This window comes from Rhincodon typus, chromosome 24 (genome assembly GCF_021869965.1).
Source record: "Rhincodon typus isolate 14 chromosome 24, sRhiTyp1.1, whole genome shotgun sequence".
Lineage (NCBI taxonomy): Eukaryota > Metazoa > Chordata > Chondrichthyes > Orectolobiformes > Rhincodontidae > Rhincodon > Rhincodon typus.
The window spans coordinates 20,701,191-20,717,654 of NC_063355.1; the positions used below are offsets into that span (position 1 = coordinate 20,701,191).

General features: G+C 41.4%; 1 protein-coding gene across 1 annotated transcript in view; it reads left to right on the plus strand.

Annotated features, from left to right (window-relative positions):
- si:dkeyp-14d3.1 (transmembrane protein 132D) overlaps positions 1–16,464 on the plus strand; it is a 909,489-nt gene that overhangs the window by 217,793 nt on the left and 675,232 nt on the right. The window contains exon 2 of the mRNA XM_048611779.1: positions 410–1,307. Coding sequence (XP_048467736.1) covers positions 410–1,307 — 898 coding nt within the window. The remainder of the gene's footprint in view (positions 1–409; positions 1,308–16,464) is intronic.

A 16,464-nucleotide genomic window follows, 5' to 3' on the forward strand; every position in this document is an offset into this window, starting at 1 on the left:
CAAAATAAATGTCTAATTAGATGAGAGATGAGTATTTGTAATAAGTGAATAATCTTTCCATCAGAGAATCACATCTGTTTAATCTTAATTGGCATGCTATCTTTTGCAGCCTGCTGCCTTTCTGTTGCAAGGCACCCTCATTGAATGCTTCTGTAATGGAATAATGTGTTATTTACTCCAAAATCTTTCTTGAGTAGAGTTGTATTTCACTCCTACAGCAACATCTGACAGAAGAACTGTCAACTGAGCATTGAGTGCTAAATGATTGCACATCAATACTGTCATGTAGTCAAGGGGAAAAAATATGATAAGCAGCCCTGAATTACTTGTTGAAGTAAAAATCTAAAATATATGATTTTGAGGAAATCGAGGAACATTGCCATTAATTATGCATTTTTTTTATTCCCAGTTGTAGAGAGTCGAACCATCACGGGAAATGTGGAAAGTGCGCAAAAATTTTCTTCTCTTCCAGTTTATCTGCCAGTGAATTACCAAATACATAAAGCCGGAAGTTCATTTTTCCTAAAAGAAGCCAACCAGGATATCATGCGAAACTCTAGTTTACAGTTCCGTGTGGAGCCGTTCTTCATACATGAAACCAAGACACCCCCTGTAGTTAATGCCAGTTATGGACCTTACGCCGTGGAGCAAGTTGTCCCCAAGGCTCTCTTGCAGCCTTCTAATGCTTTCAGCATGGTTGACAGATTCACTTTCAACTGGAAAATCAAAGCCAATATTATTGATGATAAAGTTTACTCCAATCGGCCAATTGTGCAGATCTTATTTTACATCACAGGTCGAGATTGGGATGATTACAGCGTGAATGAAAATCTGCCATGTATTCGGGTGTATGCCTTTCGGGAGACTAGGGAAGTTAGAAACACTTGCCGCCTGAAGGGAGATCTTGGCTTATGCATTGTGGAGTTGGAACTTCTACCATCTTGGTTTAACCCTCCCACTGTGGTGCCTGGCCGTAAAAAGTTAGTTGATCAATCTGGGGGGAATCCAGTGGAACTTTATTACGTGGTGCAGGGTACTGATGAAGATGGGGACTGCGATGCTGACGAATCACGGAAGGGTAATGCTATCCGACCAGGCCGTGATGATGTTGGTGAAACACTCCATTCTCTCCAGCGCATTGGCAGCATCCGACTTCGCCAAGGATCCGGGAACCCACAGCTTACGGAAATGAGGCTGGACAATAACATTGCCATCTCTGTTTTACAAAGACCTGTAAAACAAGGCGAAGTTGTCACTTTTCATGTGTCTCTGGCTAGCAGCTCAACAGTGGACTTGTTCACACTGCGGTAGGTCTTACATTGACTATAACAGTATGAAATGGGAACCTAAGTTATATCAAAGGGAGAGTAAATATGATGGAAGTGTTTTTAACCTGATATACATAGTGTGAAATGTGCACCAGATATTTGCACAATATATTCCTCATTTCTCCTGAAATCTTATTACTTTAATTGGAACCATTTTTAATTTTCTTTTTTAGACTTGTTGGATGAAAACACTTTTTATCTTTGCACAAGAGGGACTTAATTGCAGAGTCAATTGAACTGTATAACAATTCTACCTCTGTCCATCAACTGCACAGACTTTACTGACCCACACTACAAATGTTTCTGACTTCCCAGTTGAGATTGGCGATCTGTTTGGGGGAGGGCTTTGGGAAGGGGGAAGAACCAATGCGTGTGTTTCAAGATAATTTCCTAGCCAGCTGGATCCCAACTTTGAATTTGAGTAAGATTAGTGATTCTTAAAGTCTGGGCCATGGACTGGTCCAAAATGTAAATAAAAAATGTGCAATGCCACAACCGAGAACATACTGGAGAACAGCACAGAACCCTCAACCCTCCACTTATATAGCAATACATAAACCAGACAGATTCCCATACACCATTGCCAACTCAAATCTAGGAGTATCTCTTGTAACCTCTTCACCAACTTAGTTCTAACTCCTGTCGATCCTTGTCCCCATCCATGACCCTTTGTCCTTATACGCCCCATGACAACTCACCTAGTATCCAATATGGGCAGATCTCAGGAACTATGTAAAGATGAAATAAAATAAATTTCTAAGTTTCTATTACAGTCAGCACTATAGAGTAAAATGCAAAATTATTCATGAAAATATATTCAATACATTTGAATCCCTTCAAGTACTTAATTGCTCATGAAAGCAGAGTCCCACATCAAAAGGCTAATCCTTTAATAACCTCTTGGAACTGTCAATCAAACTGTGAAACTAAAGCCACCCAAAGTGGTAATGACATGTTGTGGAAACAGTTCAGCAGTAATAAGGTTATTATGATGATGTTAGTATTTCTAAGATTTTTCAAACATCAACCAAAATTGATAAAACAGGTTTTTAATCCTCACAGACATATGTAGACAGCTTTTTTTTTCAAAATTTAAAGAAGAGGGATGTTAAATAATTGATAGCTTGACAGTTCAACATTTATATCTTCGCCATAAAACAGTGGAATGCACATGGCAGCTTGAGGTCATTCTTGGAACAAAAATTAAATCTGATTATTCTGTATAATGAGAATAAAAGGCTCAATTGATTTGTAATTCATACCTTTGTGCTTCATACCTTGTCCATTTTCCTGTGCTGGTGAAAATGAGTACTGCTGAAAATGGAGCAGGACCTGGTCGATCGTTCTTGAAGATTCCTGACTTTGTAAAATATCACCTCATAATTCCAATGAAGTACCCATTTACCTTTTTAGTCTAGTAAAACATTGTGGATATTCTATAAATTCATAAGATCAAATTGTCCTTCTAACTAAATTCTTTTACGCACTTATGACAGCACATGACATTGTGAATTACACTGCAGTTTTTTTTGGGATATGTGGCAGCCATTTTGAAAACAGCAAGGTTCCACATTCACTGCCAATTTAGTTTTAGTTTTCGGTGGCGGAAGAAAATAACCCTCTGGTCTTTTTTTGATTGTTTGAATAATTTGTAGTGTTCTAGGCCAACATTGCTCTTGGTGAACCACGCAACTGTGATCAGTTGTGCTGAGTAATGATCTGTTGTAGCACAGTGTAAAAATAAAGCACACTTTTTTTTTCCGTTTTCGCATCATTACGGTTAATAGCCTGCCCTGAAACAAATGGAAAGAACATTGTTTTGAAAGAAAGTTTAAAGAAAATGAATTCCAATAGGGTTGCCTGGTCGAGTGCTGCTCCAGCAACATTCCAGAAGTTTGACACCATCTAGGACAAAGAAATCTGCTTGATTAACACTACATTCACAAGCATCCACTCCTCCACATGAATGCTCAGTAGCAGCAGTGTGTACTATCTACAAGATGCACCGCAGAAATTCACCAAAGATCCTTAGACAGCACCTTCCAAATCCATAACTACTTCTACCTAGAAGGACAAGGGCAGCAGATACATCGGAACACCACCACCAGTAAATTCCCCACCAAGCTACTCACCATCCTGACTTGGAAATATATCGCCGTTCCTTCACTGTTGCTGGGTCAAAATTCTGGAATTCCCTCCTGAAGGACATTGTGGGTTAACCCACAGCAAGTGGACTGGAGCAGTTCAAGAAGACAGCTCACCACCACCTTCTCAAAGGCAATAGGGATGAACCATAAGTGCTGTCACATCCAGTGATACCCATGTCCCACAAGTGAATAAAAAAATCTTGAGTTACCTGAAGATCAGTGATTCATAAATGGCAGCTTCCAACAGAAACACAGTAGGAGTAGGCCATTCAGCCCTTTAAGTCCATTCTGCCATTCAATATGATTATGGCTGGTCATCTAATCCTGTTCCCACTTTCTCTTGAAAACATTGAGTATTTTAGCCTCAATAGCTTTCTGTCTCAGAATCCCACAGGCTCACCACTCTGGGTGAAGAAATTTCTCCTCATCTCAGTTCTAAACGGCCTACCCCATATCCTTAGTCTGTGTCTCCATGTCTGGACTCCATAGTCATTGGGTTTTTCCTTTCTCCATTTACCCTGTCTGGTCCTGTTAGAATTTTAAATGTTTCTATGAAATTCTCCCTCATCTTTCTAAACTTCTGTAAATATTATTCCCTCTAAGATAACAAGCTTATGTGAGCATACAGCAATCAGACAGGCTGGCAGGGTAAGGCTTAGGATGTTGACAAGCTCTCACATGACAACATTTCAAGATGTGGCACATTTAAATAGTTGGGCCATGCAAAGAAAAGTGAGATTGATGGTCACAATATGTGAATTAATCAGTGCCAATTTCTTATTCACTTCAAAGCAATTACAGGACAAGTTTATGTCAGTGTGAAATTGAAATCACTTCAGTATATCTGCATTCAGTATCCCAGAATACACAAGGGAGGATACAGCTGAGGCCTTAACAGATATCTTTGCATCCTCATTGGCCTCAGGCGATGTTCCAGAGGACTGGAGAATGACCAATGTTGTTCCTTCATTTAAGAAGGGAAACAAAGCTAATCCAGGTAATTAAAAGCTGGTGAGCCTGATGTCAGTAGTGGGGAAGCTGTTGGAGAAGATACTAAGGGATAGGATTTATTCACATTTGGAAGTAAATGGACTTGTTAGTGATAGGCTGCATGGGTTTCTGCAGGGAAAGTCACGTTTCACTAACTTGATTGAGTCTTTTGAGGAGGTGACAAGAATGATTGATGAGGGAAGGACAGTGGATGTTGTGGTACCTCATGGCAGGGTCGTACAGAAGGTAGAGTCTCATGGGATCTGGGGTGAGCTGGCTAGATGGATACAAAACTGGCTCGGTCAAAAAGACAGAGTAGTGGTGGAAGGGTGCTTTTCGGAATAGAGATCAGTAACTAGTGGTGTTCTGCAGGGATCAGGGCTGGGACCTTTGTTGTTTGTAACATATACATAAATGATCTGGAGGAAAATGTAGGTGGTCTGATTAGTAAGTTTGCGGATGACCCCAAAATTGGCGGAGTTGCAGATAGTGAGGAGGATTGTTAAAGGATACAGCAGATTTGGGCAGAGAAATGATGGACAGAGTTTACTCCAGACAAATGTGAGGTGATGCATTTTTGGAAGATCAAATTCAGCTGCAAAATATACAATAAATGACAGAGCCCTCAGAAGCATTAACATAGAGAAGGAGCTAGGTGTACAGGTCCCCACATCCCTAAAAGTAGCAACACAGGTGGATGAAGTGGTCAAGAAGGCAAACGGCATGCCTGTCTTCATCAGCTGGGGCTTTGAATATAAAAGTTGGAAAGTTATGTTACAGCTGTACAAAACTTCAGTTAGGCCACATTTGGAATATTGCATGCAGTTCTGGTTGCCACACTGCCAGAGGGATGTTGATGCTTTGGAGAGGGTGCAGAGAAGGTTTACCATGATGTTGCCTGGTCTTGAGGGCTTTACTTATGAAGAGATGTTGGATAAGCTTGGATTGTTTTCACTGGAAAGACAGAAGCTGATGGGTGGCCTGACAGAGGTCGACAAAATTATCAGAGGTATAGATAGAGTGGATAGTCAGAGGCTTTTTCCCAGGGTGAAAAGGTCACCTACAAGAGGGCACAGGTTCAAGGTGAGAGGAGGGAAGTTTAGGGGAGAAGTGCAGGGAAAAATTTTCACACAGAGGGTGTTGGGTGCCTGGAAGGCATTGCCAGTGGAAGTGGTGGAAGCAGGCATGCTAGCAACGTTTAAGGTGTATCTCGATAGACATGTGAAAGTGAGGCGAACAGGGATGGATGACGCGTATGGGTAATACATAAGGGTCTAAGTAAGGATTAGGAAGCTTTGCAGGCTTAATGGGCTGAAGGGCCTGCTCCTGTGTTTTACTATATTGTATATAATTTATAACAAAATAGAATCAAGGTAACACAGTGTGGAGCTGGATGAACACAGCAGGCCAGGCAGCATCAGAGGAACAGGAAAGCTGACGTTTTGGGTCGGGACCCTTCTTCAGAAATGGGGGAAGGGAAGGGGGCTCTGAAATAAATAGAAAGGGGGGGTGGTGGTAGAAGGTGGATAGTGGAGCAGATAGGTGGAGAGAAGAAGGACAGGTCAAGGAGGCGGGCATGAAGGTAGTAAAGGTGAGTGTAGGTAGGCAGTGGTGGGGATTGGTCAGTGAGGTGGGAGGAGCGGACAGGTGGGAGAGAAGACGGACAGGTCAATGAGGCAGGGATGACGGGGGGCCTGGTGTTGGGATGAGGTTGGGGTGGGAAGATTTTGAAGCTAGTAAAGTCCACATTGAGACCATTGGGCTGTAGGCTCCCAAGGCGGAATATGAGGTGCTGTTCCTCCAGTTTCTGTGTGGCATCGTTGTGACACTGGAGGAGGCCCAGGATGGACATGTCGCCCAGGGAATGGGAGGGGGAGTTGAAGTGGTTCGCGACCGGTAGGTGTTGTTTGTCGCGAACCTAGCACAGGTGCTCTAGAAAGCAGAATCCGAGCCTCTGCTTGGTCTCACCAATGTAGAGGAGGCCACATCGGGAACAGCAGATACAATATACCACATTAGCAGATGTGCAGGTGAACATCTGTTTAACGTGGAAGGTTATCTTGGGACCTGGGATGGGGGTGAGGGGGGAGGTGTCGTGGCAGGTGTAGCGCTTTCTGCGGTTGCAGGGAAAGGTACCAGGGGTGGTGGGGCTAGTGGGGAGTGTGGAGTGGACGAGGGAGTTGAGGAGAGAGCGGTCCCTCCGGAAAGCAGATAAGGGTGGGGAGAGAAATATATCCTTCATAGTGGGGTCAGATTGTCGGTGGCGGAGAATGATGCGTTGAATCCAGAGGTTAACGGGGTGATACATGAGGACAAGAGGAATTCTGTCTTTGTTTTTATTGCGGGGAGGGGTGTGTGAGGGCTGAGGTGCGGGAAATGCAAGAGATGCGTTCGAGGGCGTTTTCGACCACTGTTGGGGGGAAGTTGCGGTCCTTGAAAAACGAGGACATCTGGGATGTTCGGGAGTGGAATGCCTCATCTTGGGAGCAGATACGGCAGAGGCGGAGGAATTGTGAGTAGGGGATCGCATCCTTGCAGGAAGGTGGGTGAGAGGAGGTGTAGTCCAGGTAGCTGTGGGAGTCGGTGGGCTTGAAATAGATATCAGTTTCGATCAAGGTATCACCTGAATCTGAAGGAAGCCACGTGATAGAAATGTTGACTTTTATTTTGAATATTATTAATACTTATCAATCATGACTAAGTGCAAATGCAGCCCAGTGAAAATCTCTGTCATAAATTAAGCAAATTTTATCATATTTTCATTTTAGTTCCAGACCTTTACGATTCTCCGAGTACAGTGACAGGACGGCTCATGTGGTCAGTTAATACATTCACCCTGGAGAAAAATCCCTATGGTTGCAGTCAGTTTTGAAAGTTCCTTTGAGGAATATTTTTCAGAAGCTTTTTTTATTTACATATCTAACTTTTCTCAAGGGAGAACTTCTTAAATAAACACACCAGTAATTGTATCTCTCTGAAGCTGACTGCTGATATCCTTGTAAATTTGAATGTGTTTACATTTCTGTTGCCGAGAGATTTTCTGCTGACTTTGCTTTAAGCTCTGGATTTTGCTACATTTTTATTTGTTTTTATCTTGAAATGTCTGCTTTATATACTTTTTAAATAAAATAGTTGGAGAAAAATGGAAAAGGAGTCCGTGGACCATGGACTTTATTTAAAATAGGAAAAAGACAGAATGAGACATTTAGCAATATCGACTTGTGAAAATACCTGTCCAATAGGCATTGAGGTTGTGTCGCTTGGATAGTGATTGTAGAAAATTGTACAATAATTCACAGATTGTAATGACTGCTTCTTGGAGCCCACCATGTGCAAGTGCTTCAGACCTGCCTACGTTTTGAGGGGTAGTGGCATGGAAGTAGTGGGTTTGGGTATAGGCGTCTTATAACGGTCAGTTTGGGGTGAACACTGTAGTATAGCTCGGGCCCAGAGATGCCTGCCTCTACGCTGCTAGATAATAGTATTAAGGCAAGGAGATCCTCCAGGAAAGATGTACATGAATTGCAGAAGATATTGTCAGAGAAGTTGGCTACGTGCAGATAAATGTGCTTTATTATCCATGTCTCATCGAATTGAATTTGGAATTTCCAACAAAGTTCTGAGCCAATTAGCATCAGAGATGGCTTTCTCCATCTTACTAATGCTGCTCCTTATTTGGAACAAACTCATAATTACAACTGTGTGTACTACTGAGCTAAGACCAGAGAAATGTATTTCCCAAAGTAAGTGTTAGATACCAGAAAATCTATATTGAGATTCTCAATATTGTTTCTTAACGTAAGACCTTGAATGTTTCATTAGCTGTAAGGCTAAACTATTCTATTTTTGTACATGATTTATATCCCAGGTAGGAAATTCTAAATCTTACATGATCTCAAAATTGTACCATTGTGTGCATCTTCATAATTGTAATGCTGATCATTAAATAAAACATGTGACTGATTCACATGCATGCTGCATACTAGCAGTGTCACAGGCTGTGGTATTGTCCTCTTGATTAAACAATTGTTCTCATCCTGTATTTCTCAGGTTTTTTTTTGAACACGTTACCAGCCAATTCAACCTTGAAAATTTGACAAATGAGCTTGCAGAAGTGAAGGAACTGAAATCCCAGAATAATACATGAAAACACTCTTAGAAGTAACTGGAGGCATTTTATGCTGTGCTTTTAAGGTTTTGTAGAGGCTTTGAAACCTTCTTGGGTTCGGTTCAGTGGTGTGATGATAATCTCCTGGCATCAGCTAAATCCCAAAGGTTAGATGCAGTTAAAAATGGTCATGTTAAACAGCCTAAGGATCTCCTTCCCAAGAAAGGCCTAGACACCTGATTCGTCTCATTCAGAAAAAAAAACAGAAGGACATTGACTAATTTGCTACTGCCTAATCCCTTAAAGCAAAGTAACTTCCTTTGGTCACAGCCTTTCCATTTTTAGGTTTGTAACACACACAAATAGCGTCCTCTATTCAGTTGTGTCAGCAAATAAGCTGAAATGAATGTAACATCTAGCACCTTTTTTGAAACTCAAGTTGCCTTGCTCACTCACACAAGTGATCAATGTGTAAGCCACACAACATAGCTTCAGAAACATTGGGTTGAATTTTGCTAAAAATCGGCCGTGTGTCCATTTTAGGAAGTTTCAGAGCAGGTTTCTCTTTGTGAGTTTTGGCAAGTTATCCTTTCCCAGACTTGTATGCTGAGTTCCCCACTTCACAGTTATTGATCCCTCTGATCTCAGCTTGCTGCTTCCATACCCCAGACTTGACTTGCCCAGCTTCCCTGTCACAGCAGGGGCCCCTGATGATCCCACTTCACTTTCATTGGGCTGACCCCCAGGACTGACTGTGGCCAACTTCCTGACTGACTTGGAAAGTGAGCTCTGTCAGATGGGTGACCAGAACCCTAGCTAATCTCTGTATGTAGCTGCCTGACCAACTTGCTCTAAACCCTAGACTCAAAACAGTTGTAGAATGAGATAAGTAAATGGTTTATCTGGTGTAAAACTCGGCTGTAGTGCGACAGGTTAAGAACATTCCAGAACAGTCCATAAACTTGACACACAAACAAGAACAATGGATGATGACACTAATGACTGTGGAAAGCAATGACACCTTCAAGTAAAGTCACCATCACAAGATCTGGGGGGATCAGCAAATGACCTATATTTATAGAGATGCATTGGTTCACCTGTTATCGAAAATAGTCAAACTTATTTTTGTACAGGAGGGAAATGATAAACACGTGTCTTGTCGTTAAAGACTGCATTGGCTGTGCATATACAGTATTGTGACTTTGCCTAGCAGTTAGCTTGCTATGGATCTTCAAGCTACGCGCGCACGCATGCACCCGCCCCCCCCCCCCCCCCCCCCCCCCCCCCGACACACACACACACACACACTCATTGGTTTTCAGTGATTTCTGCCTCATCATGTCATGCATTTTACAATGTTAAACAAACTAACCCATAGAGTTAATCTTTGATGAAAAATCGATTGTTTGACCATTGTCATTAACATGGCACACATATGCAGTCAAACATGGAAATGTGGAAGTTGCTGTCTGATTTATCCTAGCCTCCTCCTGCTCTCATATCTGAAAAAAATCTCTTATAGTGACTAATCTGCCTCCTGGGAGCCTGCTCCATCTCTGTTAAAATGAGAAGTGGGCAGATTGGGTTCAGGGTGAGGAATTTTTTTTTTTCCTTAGTCATTCATTTTGTTAGAGGATTCATTGTTTCATGCAAGAAAGGTTTATAAGAGAAAGCCTTGAAAAGACAATGTTCAGTTTGTCTGCTTGCAGATATACTGTCAGATCTGTGTGATATTTGCTTCTTTTTGACAAGCAGCACAGTCATGCGCCACAAGATAAATCCCTCACCTACATTCTTTTGTACTGTGCCCTCTCTGTTCCACTGTGATCTACTCCCCCTCCACACAACAATTCATCTTTAGTATTTCTTACTGTGTTGTCAGAGTATGCATTGAGCATTTTTTTAAACTGGTTAGATTTTGATAGTAGCAAAATTGCATTGGCGAAATAACAGAACACTTGTAATCTCCCCCATTTTAAATTCTACATTTATACTTTGACTGTCTTTGACTGGAATGATCAGTAAATGCACTCTGAAAACCCATATAGGTAATTTACACTCTGACGTTTTTGTCCCATCACACACGTGGACTGGAAAAACAGAGGCATTGACATTGGTTGCAACACTGTCTGTTGCTTGGAGACAGATCAAAGAAGGAGATTAGGATGAAAATAAATGTCCATCTACACCCTGCTATCACTGATACCGTATGGCAGCACAACAAAGCTCACTGTGGTGAGGTGTTTTAGTTCACAGGTCATACAGCCATCTTTTAGTTTGGTTCTCAACATAGAAATAGTACACAAAAAACTGCAAATTTTGGGAATCAGAAACACAGAACCATAATATTTGGTAAGTCGCACTAAGTTAAACGTCACCTGTGGAAAGAGCAAATACGTTAACATTTAACTTGCTGTAACCCTTCCACGGAACTGGGAAAAATGTGAAAATCAGTAACACTGAAGTAGGAATAGGCCAAACTGAAGGCAGGTGGGGAATGAGAAATGAAAACAAAAACACCGTTCGGTTAGAGAAGCTGGGTAGAAACAGTGGTGATGCACTTTGAAGAAAGGCTGTGTTTTGGACACTGTCTCTCCTCAGAAGAGTGCTGGAGTCAGTGAGGAGCAATTCAATGAACGTTCACCTTGTTTTATAAGCTGTCAGTTAACCTGGCAGCATCTCCACTGTCGCTCGTGAAGTATTGAAAGGCAAATTCTGAAATCAACACATAAATATGTCTTGAACATTTTCGTCCTCAACTCTTGCTGAAAACATCTGAGTGTTCGAGTGAACATGAACCGGGTGAACTCTGATATGGTCTAACTCCAACCCCTGTCAATTGTGTAAGTGCGCTTGTCTGTGACCTCACATCACAACTGAGCGTGCACAGCCAGATGACAGTGACCATTTTCTGCATTGGGAGCAGGTGCATAACAAAAGCAAAGAACATGTGATTAGCTGAGACAGTAAAATGGTTGGTGAGATATGACAATATAACAGGCAAAGCTGGCAAGGCTTTCGATTGGGCCCAAAGAAATAGAAACATTGAAACACAGAAGATAGGAGCAGGAGGAGGCCATTCAGCCCTTCGAGTCTGCTCTGTCCATTCTTCACGATCATGGCTGATTGTCCAACTCAATAGCCTAATCCTGCTTTCTCCCCATAACCTTTGATCCCATTTGCCCCAAGTGCTATATCTGGTCACCTCTTGAATACATTTAATGTTTTGGCACCAACTACTTCCTGTGGTAATGAATTCCACAGGCTCGCCACTCTTTGAGTGAAGAAATGCCTCCTCATCTCCGTCCTAAATAGTCTACCCAAATCCTCAGACTGTGACCCCTGGTTCTGGACACACCCACCATCGGGAGCATCCTCCTACATCTACCCTGTCCAGTCCTGTTCGAATTTTATAAGTCTATATGAGATCCCCCCTCATTCATCTAAACTCCAGCTAAAACAATCCCAACCTAGTCAATCTCTCCTCAACATCAGTCCCACCATCTCCGGAATCAGCCTGGTAAACCTTCACTGCGCTCCCTCGAGAGCAAGGGCTTCCTTCCTCAGAAAAGGAGACCAAAATTGCACACAACGTTCCAGGTGTAGTCTCACCAAGGCCCCGTACAACTGCAACCAGTCATGACTATTTAAGACAATCCACATTTCAAACTTGTCTTCTGTTAAAATCCTTTCAGCCATTTACCATCTCTCTTAAATGTTACTTGATTTGACTCACCTCCTTTCAAATGTGGTTATATTCCTTCCCCTTTACTCTGTTTCTGTTTAAACACCATCTTGATGAACGGTTAGACCCCAAATATTTACCTCTCCTTCCTCTCCACAGATACTGGGTTAATTTGCTGAGCATTTCAAGCAACTTCATAATTTGTTTCAAGCTCTTGGTGTCCTTGCTTCAAGCATCATTACATTTAAACATCGTTGGTTGGCTGCCAATAGTTGTGAGTCAAGCTGTATGTAATCTAGCCTTTCGAGTCAGTTGGTAATCTTGCTGAAATTATCAGTGTCATGGAGCTCATTTTTTCAACTGGACAAGTACAGTTACTGTATGGCATTTCATTAGATTTTTCTGCCACAGCTTATTAGCTGCTCATTGGTGCCTATCTTTATCTGTAACCGCAAGTGTCTTAGGTTGAGGGCAGATTGATGACATGCAGTGTATGTTAACCATTAACCGTCTTGGAAGAGGAAACAAGCTTTGCTAATAACCAATGATCATATATCTTGCAACTTTGCAGGTGCAGACTGATAATGATGAATTGATAGTGGTTCTCTTGTTTGAAAGAAGGAGCGGGTTTTTGAACTTGCGCATCAGCTGAGGGGCCAGCATCTGGAGGTTTAAGTGTCTTGGCACTTAATGCAGTTTTCTAGGTCATCTGGAGGATATATCAGTGGAATTGGAGGCCAGTGACAAGTTACTCACTTCAGAGGCTAATATGTTAAGATGGTCTCTAAAATCATGGAGATATAATCTCTGCAGGTAGTTTGGGATGTTCATACAGGAAGTAAGGAAATTCAGTATAAAGAGCATTTGATGTTTGGAAAATGTGTTTTTCTTTTGGGTGAATAGGTTTCACTAAAAACATGAGGACACAATATATTTCTTCAATATTAAATCACTCATCATCCATATGTGCTCACTCACTTTTGAAAATCCCATTCTATTTTCATTGATTCCCTTTAGATTGTATGTTTCAGCACACTGCTGTGGCCATACCTTCAGCCTTTGCTGAGTATAATCATTGAATCACTGCAGCTTGGACTTCTTTGACTCCTCTCACTTGACAGTGACACTGTTGTTTCTCCCATTTTTGTATACAGTTAGATGATGAATGGGGAATGATCACTGCTATAACAAAAATTCTAAGCTTGAGAAAATGGGTGATCAAAGCCCCTGCACTAATGGAAATGAGTCTTGGGAGGAGCTGTCTTTTCCAAAAAACACTTGGAGAGGAAACTGGATGTTGGTATGCTAAGAGACAGTAACAACTGTCGATGCTGGAGTCTGAGATAACACTGTGGAGCTGAAGGAACACAGCAGGCCCGGCAGCATCAGAGGAGCAGGAAAATTGACGTTTCGGTTCAGGACCTTTTTTCAGAAATCAAGAAGGGTCCCGACCTGAAACGTTAACTTTCCATCTCCTCTGATGCTCCCTGGACTGCTGTGTTCCACCAGCTCTACACTGTGTTATCTCTGTTGGTATGCTAAACTGTGTTGAAAGCCCACAGGTTGATGATTGGGCAGAAGGCACAAAAGTTTAAAAACACGTACCAACAGATTCAAGAAAGGCTTCTTCCCCACTGTTATCAGACATATGAACAGACCTCTCATGTGTTAAGGTTGGTCTTTCTCTGCACCTTCTCTGTAATTGTAACACTATATTCTGCTTTCTGTTCTATTACCCTGATGTACTTACGTAAGGTATGATTTGCCTGGATATCATGCAAAACAATACTTTTCACTGTATCTTTGTATGTGTGACAATAATAAATCAAATCAAATCAATCAAAGGTTTGGAGGTACTTCAAGGCAATAGCTGATGATTCAGCGTAATACTTAGAGTTACAGAAATGAGCATCAGAGACAACAGAATCCTCAACAACCCAGCATGCTAAAAGATACACGGCCTGCCATTAACCAGGTTAGATATTTCAAGAATAGAATAGAATAGAATAGCCTTTATTGTCACGTGCACTCAAGCAAGTGCAGTGAACAGTTTGTAATGTGGCCTCTTTGACACCATTTTAGGTACAGAGTACCAAGGTACAGACACTTAAACTGTTTGTTACAGAATTGAAAGAACAAAAGAAATAGTCTAGCATAGGAATACAAAGTTTTAAAAAGTACTTGAATTATTCAAAGTCCAGAATAAGAATAAAAAGTATCTTTAAAAGTACTGAAATTATAGTCCTTTTCTCTGAGTCGGTGCCTGTCAGGTTTCAGAACATGATTTCATTGGTTAATTTCAGAGTTGGTAACTGGTCCAATAGCTTTAGAAAGTAATGATGTAAGGGAAATAGCTACGTCAAAGTTGGAAGGGTTAGTCCAATTAGTTTTCAATAGGAGAAGGTGATTGTGAGATGGAGAGGTAAGCTGGGAGTTGGACATTGAAGAGGCAGAATAGTTCAGGATCAAATCCAGCTGTGGACATATTATGCAATTCAGGAGAGCTGTTGTTATCAAACTTTACTGCATAGTCAGAGGCCAGTTGGCCTACAGCATGCTCAGAGGCAGGATGACAAAGGTCCCAAGTTTTTGTTAATTATATACTTTGTTTTGTTTAAATGGACTCTTGTCAGATTTTAAAATGGCTGCTATTGAACACAGAATAAGCAAATTGACTATCTAGAAATTTCTAGCAATTACCAGGACAAAAGTCAACTTGTCAGCTCCAGGAATATGGCATTTGTATGGCCTAAGCATTTCATCCAAACCAACACAAAGTATTAGGAGACACAATCTCTACCTCAGCCAGTTCTGAACAAATGAGACCATTGAAACTCATTATTAGTTGACTTGGTGCAAATGTCCACCAGTTATCTCCTATAAAATGCAATGGTTTCTGATGAGGGAATATCAATCTACTTTGTTAACTGAGTGTCCCAACCTTATGACCCAGTTACGTGACTGAATTTGCTGCGTTGTTTGACCTACATTTAATTGTATAGCTTGTGAGTCTGCTGCTAACATACGAAGCAGCTCCATTATTCGCTGAAAACCTGCCACTGATTTCAATATCTCTCAAAAGTCTGATTTCTGGGGCGTGAAGGAAACCCTTATTTCTCCTGAAAAGTGAAAAGATAGCTTATAACAACTATGCCTTCACCAGCAGGTGGAGGATTGCAAATGTGACACTGTTGTTTAAGAAAGCAGCAAAGAATAACCCAGGAAACTACCAACCTGTCAGCTTGACATCAACACTGGGAAAACTGATAGAGGCCATAATAGGTGATAAGATAAATATATACTTAGAGAAAAATTGATACTTGACAGTCAACAAGGCTTTGTCAAGGGTGGGCCATGTCTGACAATTTTGACTGAGTTCTTTGACGAGGTGACACAGGTAATAAATGAGAGTAGTGCTGTGGATATTGAATATTTAGACTTTCCGAAAGCATTTGGTACCACACAGCAAGTTGGTCATCAAATTAGAAATGTTTGGGATTGATGTGGCATAATGGATTAGAAGTTGGCTAAAAAATAGGAAACTTTGGATAGGTAGAGATGGGAATTTCTCAGATTGTAGATGAGTTGAAAGTGAGTGTTCCCTCGGGATCAGTATTGGGACCCTTACTTTTTCTATGAATGATTTGGAGATGGGTATTGAGGGCAAAATTTCTAAATTTGTAGATGATACCAAGTAAGGATGATGCTGAGTGACTTCAGAAGCACATTGCCAAGTTGGCCAAATGGGCACAGACCTGGAAGATGAATTTCAATGCAGAGAAATATGAGGTAATGCATTTTGGTAGAAGAAAGATGGACAGACAATTCAGGCTCAATGGTACAATGTTGAGGAGAGTACAGGAGCAGAGCAACCTCAGGGTTCATGTGCATAATTCTCTGAAGGTGGCCATGCATATTGTTAAGAAGGCTTATAGGATCCTTCGGTTTGTAAATAGAGGCATTGAGTATACAAGCAAGAAAGTGATGCTACACCTCTACAAATCATTGGTCAGATCACATTTGGAGTATTTTGATTAGTTCTGGGCACCTTACCTAAGGAAGAAAGTTAAAGCCCAGGAGAAAGTGTAAAAGGAGATTTACTAGAATGATATTAGGAATGAAGGATTTTATGTATAAGGAAAGATAAGAGAAATTGGGCTTATTCTCCTTAAAGTGGAGAAGATTAAGAGGCGACCTTTATTGAGG